We start from the raw sequence: 15,359 nt of genomic DNA, 5'->3' as shown, positions 1-15,359 counted from the left end.
TCTAGAGCTGGCCGGCCATCTAAACTGAGTGATCGGAGGAGAAGGGCCTTAGTCAGGGAGGTGACCAAGAACCTGATGGTCACTCTGTCAGAGCTCCAGAAGTCCTCTGTGGAGAGAGGAGAACCTTCCAGAAGAACAACCATCTCTGCAGCAATCCACCAATCAGGCCTGTATGGTAGAGTGGCCAGACGGAAGCCACTTCTTAGTAAAAGGCACATGGCAGCCCGCCTGGAGTTTGCCAAAAGGCGCCTGAAGGACTCTTAGACCATGAGAAAGAAAATTCTCTGGTCTGATGAGACAAAGATTGAACTCACATTTGGAGGAATCCAGGCACCGCTCATCACCAGGCCAATACCATTCCTACAGTGAAGCATGGTGGTGGCAGCATCATGCTGTGGGGTTGTTTTTCAGCGGCAGGAATTGGGAGACTAGTCAGGATAAAGGGAAAGATGACTGCAGCAATGTACAGAGACATCCTGGATGAAAACCTGCTCCAGAGAGCTCTTGACCTCAGACTGGGGCGACGGTTCATCTTTCAGCAGGACAACGACCCTAAGCACACAGCCAAGATATCAAAGGAGTGGCTTCAGGACAACTCTGTGAATGTCCTTGAGTGGCCCAGCCAGAGCCCAGACTTGAATCCGATTGAACATCTCTGGAGAGATCTTAAAATGGCTGTGCACCGACGCTTCCCATCCAACCATGATGGAGCTTGAGAGGTGCTGCAAAGAGGAATGGGCCAAACTGGCCAAGGATAGGTGTGCCAAGCTTGTGGCATCATATTCAAAAAGACTTGAGGCTGGAATTGCTGCCAAAGGGACATCGACAAAGTATTGAGCAAAGGCTGTGAATACTTATGTACATGGGATTTCTCAGTTTTTATATTTTTAATAAATTTGAAAAAACCTCAAGTAAACTTTTTTCATGTTGTCATTATGGGGTGTTGTGTGTAGAATTCTGAGGAAAAAAATGAATTGAATCCATTTTGGAATAAGGCTGTAACATAACAAAATGTGGAAAAAGTGATGCGCTGTGAATACTTTCTGGATGCACTGTAATTAAACACTAAGTTTCATTATCTGTTGGGCCTGGCTGCTAATCAATCACAGAACTAGTTGGAACGAAAACCTGTAACCACTGCAAACCTCCAGGACAGTAACAGGCTAAGTAACCTCTTTAATGCAAGCGTTTCAGCTAATGTATTATATTTTTTCACTTCCATTATCATAGGTTCCCTTCATATTAAGTATATTACACTGTATATAAGTCAATATTTCATGATCATTCTGATCTGCAACCAATCAATATACATGGTCTCAAAGACATCCGACTCAACATATAATGATAGATCATTTTTTTGGAGTAAGGTAGGCAGCAGTAAGCATTACAATAGTTCAGTATATCAGCAGACGTGCCACAACACAATTTTTCTCTGAGCTCTTTCTATGTCAGATTCAACCTGCTGGCTTCCATTGGTCTCTAACTGTGAGATGCTTATTAAACCTATGTTTTAATAGGTGATGCATATTAATAAGTGGACGGTGAAATGGAACACTGGCTTGTGCTGCTATCCCAGGTATTGCTGAGCTGGCCTTAGTTTGCCTGTTAAGATGTACTTTGGCTCCCCATTTGCTAACCAACTTCAGAAAACAGACAACAGTGCCTATGCATCCATCCATCCATCCATCTAATAGCTAATGTTAACTAGGGATCAAAAAACAAAATGTGAAAGATTAGAAATTTTATTTTTTGAAAGCATGCACTGTAATTTTCCTTTCATAGATTCTGAGAATAATAATAATAATTCATTGTATTTATATAGCACTTTTCTCACTACTCAAAGCACTCAGCAATTGCAGGTTGAGGGCCTTGCTCAAGGGCCCAAAAGAGCAGAGTCCCTATTGGCATTTACGGGATTCTAACCGGCAACCTTCCGATTGCCAGTGCAGATCCCTAGCCTCAGAGCCACCACTCCGCCTAAAAATAATTTGAAGTGAGGTCTCACCCTGGGCAATATGCATCCATGTTATTGTATATCCTCTTTAATAAAATCCCTGTGTGCGTCCATGTGCCCGTGTGTGTGTGTCTTCTGGTGAAGTGTGCGTGCGCGGGGCACTCTTTAATAAAGGACATCATTGCTGGGGAGAGTGCTGATTGGGTACTCGCGGCCGCGCACATAAAATCCGTTGCTGGGGAGACGCCACACATACAATAATCAGCTGCACGTCAGCTGATACTTGCTGGGGAACTGCACAGTACTTGCTGGAGAGCCACGATTATCAGCTGCACGCCACAGATTACATCAGTTCCTCGGGAGACTCTGCTGATTGCCCACTGTTGTGAAAGAAAATTAAACGCATATTACGGACAAGGCGGAAGTACAGGGAAGGGCAGAATGAGTGGCAGAGTCATCGGCCTCTAGCAGATGCTTCAAAGGCCACCTGACGTGTCACACAAGACAGAGAGGGCGGGACCTATAAAATATCACGCGGCCAATCCAATCGGATTTCGGTAAATGAGGTAACACCTAAAACATAAGACACGAAAAATCCAATTGGGTACTGAGACGCGGAGACCAGCTTCCCCAAAGAGGTGGGATTAGTGTGTGTTGTTGTGCAAGTGTTCACTCTGAGCATGTCAGATTTGAGATTAAGAAGCTTGGCCCGGTAAAGTGTAAAGTGTCAGTCGTTGAAGCGGTTTTCCTAAATATATGAATGTTCATGATATTCCAATAGGATGACTTTTAAAAGTAGATTTATTTTCGCACACATAAAATCCGTTGCTGGGGAGACACCACACATACAATAATCAGCTGCACGCCAGTAATGATTAAAATACTTGCTGGGGAACTGCACAGTACTTACTGGAGAGATGCCACAGCAAGCTAAAATAAAGAGAGGCAGGATAGAAGATCTTCAAACAGACACAACACATCAATCAACAGCCACAGAGGAGAGGATAAATGTAATATTAATTATAATTACTGTTTTGTCATATACATTTCTATTTTATTTTTATTATTATTTTACTTTAGGCTTCTCGTGAAAATTCTGTTCTAGCGCCCGTTATTGTAACGGGCTTAATGTCTAGTAATGTTAATAATAATACAAAATTGTTGTTTGTTGCGTATAATGCTAATTTTTGTATTTCCTGTTGTAGAAAGCTGATGAACATAGCCTTTAATGACATGAATCCATTTCCCATGAAGCTGCTAAGAAACCGGCGGACATATCACTTAGAGCGACTAAGGGTGGAACTTGCAGAGCTTGAGCGTATACAGGAAGAATTTACAAGAGAACAAAAGGAATGTAAAGATAAGGACCTGGATAATGCTGGCAGTGAAGATGAAGAAGACACATAATTGTCCGAGGTGGACTGCCTTGCTGTGGAATATAAGAGTAGGAACTCCATGATGTTACACTTTTGTAAAGACAGCAACAGAAATGCAAAATACCTAAAAGATGCTCTTCACAGTCAAAAGTTAAATGCTCAAATGTCTTCAGGCTTATTGTAATTGTTTCAGTAAAATAATGCTAAGACAATCCTGTGTATTGAATAGAAAACAACTAGAAAGAGAGTCCAGGCACTTTGTCCTCCAACTGGATAAAATATAATTATCAACTGTTAAGTGTAAAATAGCTTGTATTTTTTTGGATTTGTTCTTTTAATTATTTGAAGTTTGGACTTGTGAGTGCTGGCCATTGAAATGGCTTGCTTAGGTGTACACATTGCAGGAAGGATCAGGGCTAAACATGTACCCTAATGCTTCATAGCCTCCAGGCCATGCTGCTGTTTTAGATTCAGTAGTACTGTAGATTAAAGACTGCACTCTCTGGAATCACTACACAGTTTTATCATTTTCTTTACTTATACAGTAGATACATGTTCTTACTGTGTTTGTGTCTAAAATGACAAGTTTGTTCTGAGATTTTTCAGGTAAGGCAGACAGAAGTTTTGAGGTAAAGTAGTTCTATGCACAAACTATGGTGCCGGAGCATGGCAAAGTATTACATACTAGCTGTTCCCCTGTGGCTCTGCATGCATAGTAGTGAAACAGGACAAACTTTAAAAATCAATTAAAAAAAATAATAATAATCATCATTTGTTTGAGAAGAATTTATATTGATAGCTTTCATATCCAAGTTGATATACAATATTTTTGGTTTTGCTTATCAGGGGTGAGAATACAGTATAGCTGTGATCTCTTTGGCAAAAATGTAAAAAGTTGTCAAGGTATTAATGGGCCCAGCAGAAGGTGGGTACTCTGCCATGTCAAACGTTGCCACTGTATCTGATCATATTCAGCTCTGATGAGAGTAGAGCACGTGGCCATGATATCTCTGGCAATGAGCAGCTTACCCTCTGAAACACACGTAGCTCTGATCTCTCTCTCCAAAACGTCAAACGTTACTCCTTAACAATCTCTAGATGATAATGTCTGCTGAACAAACAGGTATCGCTAGCTAAGTGGAGGCAAGGTACACTCCAACACGTGGCGATAGGTAGAGTGACTCGAACGGAGGCTGGCGCATGAGTGAGGAGGGCACGGCCCGCAGCCTCTGTCTCGGGTTTGCGCAAATAAATCGGTGCCGCAAGCGAACTATGATACTTAGCACGATGAGAGAAGTCGAAAAAATCAACCGGAATGTTCAAGCAATTTATAGAAAAAAGACAGCTATAAATCCGTTAAGTACTTCTCTCGTGAAAAGTGGACAAAAAGACAGGCATGGGGCTTTATAAATATATATATATATACAAGGTGCAATCCAAAAGTTTCCGGAATGCATTTATTCTGCAGCCAGAAGGGTTTGGTTATATCAATCGCCGCTAGATAGCAGTTCAAGTTGTCCTTGAGATCTGCTATCACGTGTTATAACGTCAGCGCAGTTGTTTTTCAAGTCGCAGTTCTCGTTTAAACTTCGGTTGTGTCTGTGAAGGGTTGTTCGTGAAAGTGAGTGATTTGAAAGAACAAAGAGTGTGTGTTAAATTCTGTTTTAAACTGGGAAAAACAGCAAAAGAAAGCCATGAAATGTTGCAACAAGCATTCTACTGGGATGTTCTAAAGCGTTTACGAAATCGAATTCGCCGAACACGTCCTCAGATGTGGGCTGACAAGTCATTTCTTTTGCATCATGACAATGCACCAGCTCACACATCTCCGATTGTGCTCAAATTTTTGGCTTCTACAAAGCTTACTGCCATTCCCCACCCTCCGTACTCCCCTGATTTAGTGCCGTCTGATTTTTTTTTTTTTATTTCCGAAGATTACTTGCCCAGAGAGTTTGGACACGTCATTGTTGTCATCGTGTATATTCCTCCTCGGGCGGACGTGGAGATAGCAAGTGACATCATCCATTCTGCTGTTGCTAAGTTACAAACGCAGCACCCCGAGGCACTTGTGCTAATCGCTGGAGACTTTAACCATGTGACGCTGGACAAAACATTACCTGCATTCTCCCAGTATGTGGACTGCAACACCCGGGGAAATAAGACTATTGATTTACTGTATGCAAACGTTAAAGACGCATACAGTGCCACCCCGCTGCCTGCGCTTGGGAAAGGAGATCATAACCTGGTTCTGCTTCAGCCTCACTATAAACCAAAAGTGAGAGTCCTACCTGTAACCACACGCTCATTCAGGAAGTGGACCCCGGAGGCTGAGAATGCTCTGAGACAATGTTTTGGAACTACAGACTGGGATATCCTGCAGGGATCACATAGTGTATTTACTTTTTGTGAATTTCCCCCTGGGATTAATAAAGTATCTCTATCTATCTATCTATCTATCTATCTATCTATCTATCTATCTATCTATCTATCTATCTATCTATCTATCTATCTATCTATCTATCTATCTATTATATAGTGCCTTTCACTCTATCTATCTATCTGTCATATAGAGCCTTTCATTTCTATCTATCTATCTATCTATCTATCTATCTATCTATCTATCTATCTATCTATCTATCTATCTATCTATCTATCTATCTATCTATCTATCTATCTATCTATCTATCTATCTATCTATCTATCTATCTATCTATCTATCTATCTATCTATGAAGATGAGGCTCAAGGGATGCAGATTTGAGGCGGTGGAGGAGATCCAAACGGTAACAACCAACGTCTTGAACACACTGACAAAAAACGACTTCCAGAGGTCCAATCTCGCTGGGATTGGTGTATCAACTCAGCGGGTGACTATTTTGAAGGAACTGTTCACCATTAATTGTTATTTGGTGTGTATGCCTTTAAATAAATGCATTCTGGGAACTTTTGGATCGCACCTCGGATATAAGAAGATTGATTAGCATGTAGATGTCGAATTTCACTGATACTGTTTACAATTGACAATAAAATGGCCCTGTCAACCAGTTCAGGAAGATGACTTAATTGTGCCAAGTCATTTAAAATATGCATGATTATATTTTCACATACTATATAGTTGCAAAAATATTTTAATGTTAATCAGCCGTCTTAGCAACATGCATCCTCTTCACTTGGCATTTATTTCAGTGTTAATGTGCTATTATACACATTGTAGCTTTCCCACAATGTTAAAGATGAGCTTCACACAAAATAAAGATTCACACTCAGTCACTAACTTAATGAATTAATATTCCTTTAAATACAGCAAGGCCGAGTTCCTTTTTCACTGTACATATATATAATGTTGCTGTCATTAATAGCATTGTTTGTTAAAAATATCAAAAGGAACACGTCTACAGAGATATCTGATTAGTTATTTACACGTAAAATAAATACTCTGCATACAAATATGTAATATGCTGGATGCATATATTTATATCATGGTAAGAGATACAAAATGCTAACTTATTGCTGTATTCATAGAAGCATTTCTTCTTGTGCAGCACCTTCAATGATGTTCATTATTAATCTTATTGTATGGTATTTTGAAACATAATTAGCATGAAGATTGCTCCTACTGTAGTAGTGGTTTTGTAACATGAATTCCATGTTATTACTTATTTAAATGAATAGTAAAAAATGCTCAGTTTTGCTTTTAGTAAAGTTTCCCCCCAATCTTACTTGAATATTTCGTTTGGGGTTCCCCCTTTCTACATAACTTTATTTCTCAGGAAGATCTTGCACAAAGAAAATGAGTAACAGTTTTTCCTTGTGCTTTGTTTTTGCATTGTCGTGTTCAGGTTAAACTGGTTAGAGAAAAGCATTTTTTCAGCTCTCTTCCTAAACTATCTTTTATTTACAGTATGTGTTTATTTAATTCATTTGTTATTCCTCTTTGAATTTAAGCAAAATCGTATAGTGATATTTAGAATACATTTTGAAGTTATTTTAATACTGCCAATAATTTTATACTGGGATATGGACACAGGGCGTTTGGAACTATGTATATTGTAAAATAAGTGTTTTGTTGTAGACTTTTTACAAGTGTTTATTAATATTGCTGTGATCCACAAAAGGCACGAGGACACGGACTTCAATTCTAGTTGTGTTTCTCTTTTTTTCTTTTATGCCAGTTTGCACTTCCATATTATAGTCTCAAATTGTATAACAATTTGGAAGCTGTTGGTAAATCTGCCGAGACCTCTGTGGTGATGGTAAAAGTGAGACAGAGAATTTCATGAACTGGAGTAGCAGAAAACGGTTGTTTCCTATACAGAAAGCTCAAAAATAGCCAATAGAGTATACTTTTACAAGCTTCGTGTAACTGCCAAACTGCTAGAAACTTGTGTTACGTTGCAGTAGCCCTGTGTATGCTTACATTTATGTATGCGTGACATTTAGAAATTGTTGGAGCATTTCGAGATTTATAAAGTTTCTCAACAGCATGTTCCCATTCTCTTCCATTTACACAGACTGTAACTTTACTTCAGCTTTGACATGAGATAAATGTTTATGAGGCTAAGGATAATCTAAACAGGCAAACACCTTTTATTGGATTTGTAAACAGATGTTGACTTTGGAACTGTCATGATCAGCTGTGATAGATGCGGAGAAATATTGTGCTCATTACCTGCACATGGAGAAGTTAAGGGTCTAAGCAGAAATCTTGACTCTGGTTTGCTGCAGTCAAATGTACGTAAAGCTACACAGATAAAAGTCTGATACAGTAAGTCCAGTTTCTTCTTTATTTGATTTATGTTTCTTCAGTACTCAAAAAAGTTGTTGCTCACAAAAAACTATTATGCTAATATGATAAAATATTTGAAGAATATAGTGGAACCTCGGTTTGCGAGTAACTTGGTTTATGAGTGTTTTGCAAGACGAGCAAAAATTTTTAATAAATTTTCACTTGATAAACGAGTGAGGTCTTGCAGTACGAGTAGTTTGTCTGCTGAGCGTCATGTGATCACAACTGAGCTGATGGTTCTTCTCTCTCTCTCTTGCTGCGGGATTGTGGGCAATCGTCTTCTATTCTCCGTCTGAGTCGGCGTGGCTCACTCATATAGTCAACGAGCATATAGTGTTTACTACAGCATTAGCATTGTGACTGTGTGCGCACGCATGTGTGTGTGTGTGCACGCGCGCGCTCGTGTGTGTGTGTGTGTGTGTATGTGTGCTCGCACGTGTGCACTCGTGTGTGTGCTGTGACGTGCAAGTCCCTGTCTTGCACCCTAAAACACAAAGCTGAGTCTCAGTACTTTAGCAACACAAGCTTTATTCAGCTTGAAACAGCAACAGCGCGGTTATTTATACACAGACACAGCAGTCAGGCAGGGCCCTGTGCATTTATAATGTTTCTTGTTCCTTGTATCACCCATTGACGGCAGGCGCTTATAGCATGTCCGCGATCTTTTCGGATTCGCTTTTACAGAGAACTGCTACAGCGCTGGGAGACTGCGATTGCTTTGGGACGCTCTTCCGCGTGTCATCCCGTTGGGTGCAATCCCACAAGAGTTTAGAAACTCACTCACACCAGCCATGATTCTTTTCAAACGTAAAGTGCAAGTTAATTTGTTTTATGCATTTTTACTTTATATTTTGTATTAATTATTTTTATATGAATAGTTTTGGGTCGTGGAACAAATCGTCTGAGTTTTCATTATTTCTTATGGGGAAATTCACTTTGATATACGAGTGCTTTGGACTACGAGCACGTTTCCGGAACGAAATTATGCTCGCAAACCGAGGTTCTACTGTGTATGTTCTTTCTTAGAGTACATGCAGTAAGTCTGAAGATTATAGGCTTCCGTCTCTGCTGGCCTGAACAAGAGTAAGTGGGATCTGTCCTTATACTTTGATCAGTTCGTATCCATAGACTTTTTTTGAATTTCTTTTTTACATGCATAAAATAATTCATTTATATTGTTTGCTGGCATTCTTTTTATGTTAAATTAGGTATTATATGTTTATGTTGGACAATATAATTATAATATATGCACTGTTCATATGCAATTTTATTTTCTTTTGTAATAAAAAATATTTATTTTTTGAAGATTCAAGTATTATTATTTTACATTTTGCCTTAATCAGAGGTCCCAGTGTAAATGGTGATGAAATGCACAACAACAACGATGTACGGTATTTCTTGCATAGCTCACAATCACATTAAGGATGAGTCAGTGCCCTGTTTTCTGACATCCCTCAGCAGTGACTCACTAAAACGACAAGAAAAAAAAACCCTATATTAAAAAAAAAAAAATGGAAGAAATCTTGTAAAAGGGCAATTCAGAGGGAAGGCCCCCTTCCAGGTAGGTTGGGCGTGCAATACGTGTCAAAAATGGGGTAAATACACCACCCAAAATGAAATGCAAGTTATCCTCTTCGCAAAGTTTAGGTTTAGGTTTAGGTTTAGGTTTCTTTATTTAGTCATGTTTACACAGGAAAACATGAAATTTGCCTTCTCAGTTGCATCTAATAACAAGTAACAGACAGAATGAAATAAAACATACAAATAGAAATAAGAAAGGTTAAGGTAAGGCAGTTAGATAAAACATATTTATACCAACAAAAAAAAAAAAAGGTTACAGGATATATATAAAAACCTTATCTCCGATATTTCTTATTGAAAAGTCGTATGGCACTAGGAAGAAAGGAGTTTCTGGAGCGATTTGTGTGGGTTTTCAAAGCAACTATCCTTCCTGATTTACTGAAGTTTAGTTCTACATGTAATGGATGTCTGTCATCAGTTGAGATGATTTCCATTTTCTTTAACATTGCCCTCTGACACACACTAGTCAAATCATCTACATCAGCCCCAATAACTTTAGCTGCATACTTCGTAATCTGCTGGAGCTTTTTTGAGTTTTGGTTTGTCAGACTATTAAACCAGGCAATGAAACTGAAAGTGATCATGGACTGGATCATACTGCGATAGAAGGACAACATGAGGTCCTTGTCTACTTTAAATAGTTTGAGTTTATGGAGGAGAAATAAGCGCTGGTTGCACTTAGAAAATAATTTTTTTGTATTTGTATTCCAGTTAAGATTGTTATCTAGGTAAGTTCCTAAGTATTTATATTCATTTACTATTTCTACCTCCTCTCCCAGAACTTCAATAGGTGAACATACAGATTTCTGTCTCTTAAAATCAAATATCATTTCTTTGGTCTTTGTTACATTCAGACTGAGAGAGTTTTTATTGCACCATTTTACCATACAGTCCACTTGATTTAGATAGTGGCTTTCATCCTCCCCAGATATGCATCCTATGATCATGGTGTCATCCGCATACTTAATAATGGAGCAGTGGTCATTGTTCTGTCTCAGGTCACTTGTGTACAGAGTAAACAGTAATGGTGATAAGACACACACCCCTGTGGACTTCCTGTGTTTGAATGAAGAGCTTTTGAAAAGTGTCCTGAACTTTAACTGTCTGTGAACGATTTAAGAGAAAGTTCTGAATCCATAGTGTGATAAATGGGTTTACATTCATACTGTTTAATTTCCCAATCAGTATATGAGGCTGTATAGTATTGAACGCTGAAGAAAAATCCAAAAATAGTGCTCTGACATATGAACCAGGCTGATCAAGAAAGGTGTAGATTTGATGTAAGATAACAAGCAGAGCATCTTCCACACTTCTGTTTGCACAATAAGCAAATTGATTATTGTCTTGAAAAGACTTTGTCTCTGTCATTAAAATGTTTTTCACTAAGTGTTCAAAGCATTTCATTGGAATAGATGTAAGTGCCACTGGTCTGTAATCATTTAAACAGCTTGGCCTAGAAACCTTCGATACTGGGGTAATGATCGATTGTTTCCACAGATTAGGTACAATACCACAGGTCAGAGACCAGTTAAAAAGCAAATGAAAAACTGGGGAGAGCTGCTTTGAGCGAGACTTTAAGAGCCGACCTGATATGCTGTCTGGTCCCACTGCACTGTTTGTTTTGGCCTTCCGCAAGCCTTTTTCCACTTCAGTTAAACTGAACCCAATCACAGCAGAATACCTGGTGTTTTTATAAAGCGCTTCCTTTATTTCTGTATTTTGGGTGCTGAAATCACTTGTTTCAAATCTGGCATAAAAGTTATTCAGTTCATCAGCTAAAAGCTTGTGGTCTTTGTCAGTTGGAAAATCCACATTCATTTTAGGGCCCATTCCTGTAATTGTTTTTAGTCCCTTCCAGACCTGCTTTGGATTGTTATCATTGAACCACCTCTTGATTTTTTCCCCATACATCTTTTTATTTTGTTTAATTAACCTGTTAATCCTTTGCTGTAAAATTCGCTTATCTTCTAACTTATTTTCTTGATGTGCATGTTGCTTTTGCAATAGTAATGCTTTAACCTCTTTAGTGATCCATGGCTTACTGTTTGGGTACACCTTGACAGATTTTTTCTTAATGATCATAGACTAACAGAATTGAATATATTCACTGACAGTATAGGTGGCCTCATTCAGTGACTGTGAGGATGTCAGCAGATCCCAATTTGTACTGGAGAAGCATTCCTGCAGTTCCTCTACACTTTCCTTGCACCAGTTTTGTGTTGTTCGTATGGCTGGTTTTTCTTGTTTCAGTTTCTGTTTGTACTTCGGGAGAAGATGAACAACGACGTGGTCAGACGCACCCAGGGCTGCTCTGTGATGCGATATGTAGGCATTAGGGACATTTCCATAGCACTTGTCCAGAGTTTTGTCCCCTCTAGTGTTAATATTCACATATTGATGATAATTTGGTAATACTGACTCCAGACTCCATAAATTAAAATCACCCATCACAAGCTTAAAAGAACCAGGTGATTTGGTTTCTAGTTTATGAGCAGTTTCAAGAATTGATTCAGCTGCAGCTCCCACATCAGCATGCGGCGGAATGTAAACGACTGTCACAAATAACTGATTAAACTCCCGTGGTAGATAGTATGGGCGAAGTCCGACGGTGAGTAATTCAATATTTGGCGTGCAGATGCGCTCTTTTTCAGTGATATTCCTGCACCACCTTTTGTTAATGTAAAGGCAGACCCCACCACCCGTCTGCTTACCAGAAGCTGGAATTCTGTCTTGCCGTACGCAAACAAATCCGTCTACTTCGACTGCTGTATCCGAGTCTGTATTCTTAAACCAGGTCTCCGTAAAGCACATCAGACAGCTTTCACGGTACTCATGGAGGTATCGCGCAGATGCTCTCAGCTCGTCCAGTTTATTTCGCAAGGACTGTGCGTTGCTCATGATGATGGTTGGCAAAGGTGTTTTAAAACTTCTCCGTCTCAGACGTACACGTAGTCCACCTCTTTTTCCTCGCTTTCTGGGTTTCAAAGATTTTAATTCGTCCGGTATAGTACACGGGGAGTAACCGGTAGCTGGTCTCATAGATAGCAACGCGTCTCGGGTGTAAATGAACAGCGCCGGCCACACACCTGGGATTTCCTGCGCAGGTAGTGCGTTAGTGTCCCGTTGGATTCCAAAGGTGATAACGATCAAAAATAAGAAACTTTCGCAAATGTTGTTAAGCATTTTATAGAAATAACTACTTGCAGACTAGTAAAAAGAAAAAGAAAAGAAAAAGAAAACAATTTTACATGATTTTTAGAACAAAAAAAAACAGGTACAAAACACGGAGAGATGCACTGAGAGGTCTGCTACAGAGCAGCGACCGGATGTGACAGATGGCCAATCCATCATGGCCACCTCAGAAATACAATACAACAGTACAAACTACTTTGTCCTTCCACAGAACACCTTACCAAATGCAGGCACAGAGCCCAGAGACAATTCTCAAAATGCAAGAATAGATGATACAACTCACTAAATACAGAACTGTCACATATGAGGATACAGATAAACATAAATAAAAAAAAACAGCAACACCTGTCCATCAGTCAACTCTAGAGCTATGGCCAGATTGTAGAAAAGGAGTCAGGAAAGTCCGACACACTCAGAGTCCTAGAGGCCTGCATTCCCTCTACTGGCCATTCTACAGCTGAGTCAGTGCTGGACTGGTCAATCAGATAAAAAGAGCCTTCTACTCCATGATTACAATGCTCCTTTATCTGAGATTACTTTTATATATGCAGGCAAACAACTTGTTATTAGAGCAGTGGCGCCAAGAGCCACATGAGGATACCAAGAAGAGAAACAGAATAGGTGAGGGTTAGTAACAGTTTATAAATATTACATTACTTGTACTTTAGTACTAATGACTAACAACAGAGAAGCAGTATGCGCAGCAAGTCAGCAGCTCTAGTCAGGGTTAAAAGCTGACAATGTAAGGGGCACCTCTTATAGTAGCAGGCAGACCATTCCACAGCTTCAGGGCCCTGTGACTAAAAGCTCGACCTTCCACCGGTTTTTTAACTTATTCTTAGAATCCTAAGCGGGGGGGGGGGGGGGATAGTTCGTCTTGAGATCTTAATGTGTGTTCTGGTTTGTAATGATAAGTTTAGATGAGTGAGCAGGGACTCAGACATTTAAGGCTTTATAAGTTAAAAGGATCGGTTCACAGCTGAGTGTGAAGCGGCTGGGATGGGAATCAGCACCTCCAAATCCGAGACCATGGTCCTCAGCCGGAAAAGGGTGGAGTGCCCTCTCAGGGTTGGTAGAGAGATCCTGCCCCAAGTGGAGGAGTTCAAGTATCTCAGGATCTTGTTCACGAGTGAGGGAAGAATGGAGCGTGAGATCGACAGGCGGATCGGTGCAGTTTCCGCAGTGATGCGGGCTCTGCATTGGTCTGTCGTGGTGAAAAAGGAGCTGAGCCGCAAGGCAAAGCTCTCAATTTACCGGTCGATCTATGTTCCTACCCTCATCTATGGTCATGAGCTATGGGTAGTGACCGAAAGAACGAGATCATGGATACAAGCGGCTGAAATGAGTTTCCTCCATAGTTTGTCTGGGCTCTCCCTTAAAGATAGGGTGAGAAGCTCAGAGTAGAGCCGCTGCTCCTCCGCATCGAGAGGAGTCAGATGAGGTGGCTCGGGCATCTGATCAGAATGCCTCCTGGACGCCTCCCTGGTGAGGTGTTCCGGGCACGTCCAACCGGGAGGAGGCCCCGGGGAAGACACAGGACACGCTGGAGGGAGCATAAAGAATTGGAGAAGTGCAGTTATGTGTTCATACTTTTTAGTTCTTGTAATAATTCTTGCAGCAGCATATTGAATTAATTGGAACCAGTATAAAGAAGTATTTGAAGCAGCCAGTGAATGCTGCATTGCATCCTACAAAAAATAAATGCATGAATTAATTTCTCAGTATCCTGCATATTTAGAAAATCCTTACGTTTCAAGCATTTTTAAGATGCAGAAAAACTTGTTTTGGATAGTTTTGTGATGTTTACCTTAAACGACATGTTCGTGTCAGAGATAGCTAGATTGTGGGGTGATTCAGTGTTTTGTCTTGGTAGAGAAATATTTTACTCTCCTTTCCCCTTTTGTATTATTAATATGTAGCTTTTGTCAGAATGCCTCAAATCTCCCAGACTTACCACTGTTTATAAGGTACTGTACCATATAACTTCTCCCCACCTTCCCTTCTACGTCTATAACCGCAGGCAATTAGGTGTAGTAAAAGACAAGCAAGAGTTAAGTTACAATTTAAACAATGTATTATTGGTAATATTCATAAATAATAACAATATGCAAAGTACATTTGAATATTGGCAACCATACAACCTGATAAATGGTGATGTGTAGTTTCAGGCGGCACACAGACTTGTTACTTACTTAAAATGTCTCTAGTTAAGGCATCATTTTGTGGTCAGCTTTCTTCAGAACCGGCCGCATTGCCTGTCTCAATATGGCTGCCAAGCTGCGCTCTTCATTGTGTTGTCCTTTTCAGTTCATGGTATGAGATGGTCTTTCATCAGTTTGGTAAGAGAGAGAGTGAGGTTAAGCAAGCAAATTTATAGATTCTCTGTCCAACCCCTAGAGCCAATAGGGCATCATGGTACTTAAAGGCTTGTGATACAAGCCAATTCCAAACAGCCATAGTTCAGACCAATG

At 40.0% G+C, this 15,359-nt stretch overlaps 1 protein-coding gene across 1 annotated transcript in view; it reads left to right on the top strand.

Annotated features, from left to right (window-relative positions):
- Positions 1–4,742, top strand: part of tbc1d2 (TBC1 domain family, member 2) — a 175,744-nt gene extending 171,002 nt beyond the window's left edge. Inside the window, exon 14 of the mRNA XM_051929904.1 lies at positions 3,160–4,742. Within this exon, the coding sequence (XP_051785864.1) occupies positions 3,160–3,361 (202 nt within the window). The 3' untranslated portion in view covers positions 3,362–4,742. The remainder of the gene's footprint in view (positions 1–3,159) is intronic.
- Positions 4,743–15,359: the final 10,617 nt, after the last annotated feature.

This window comes from Erpetoichthys calabaricus, chromosome 7 (assembly GCF_900747795.2).
Source record: "Erpetoichthys calabaricus chromosome 7, fErpCal1.3, whole genome shotgun sequence".
Taxonomy (NCBI): domain Eukaryota; kingdom Metazoa; phylum Chordata; class Cladistia; order Polypteriformes; family Polypteridae; genus Erpetoichthys; species Erpetoichthys calabaricus.
The sequence above is the reverse complement of the archived record's forward strand: the minus strand, read 5'-3'. Positions and strand labels throughout refer to the sequence as shown.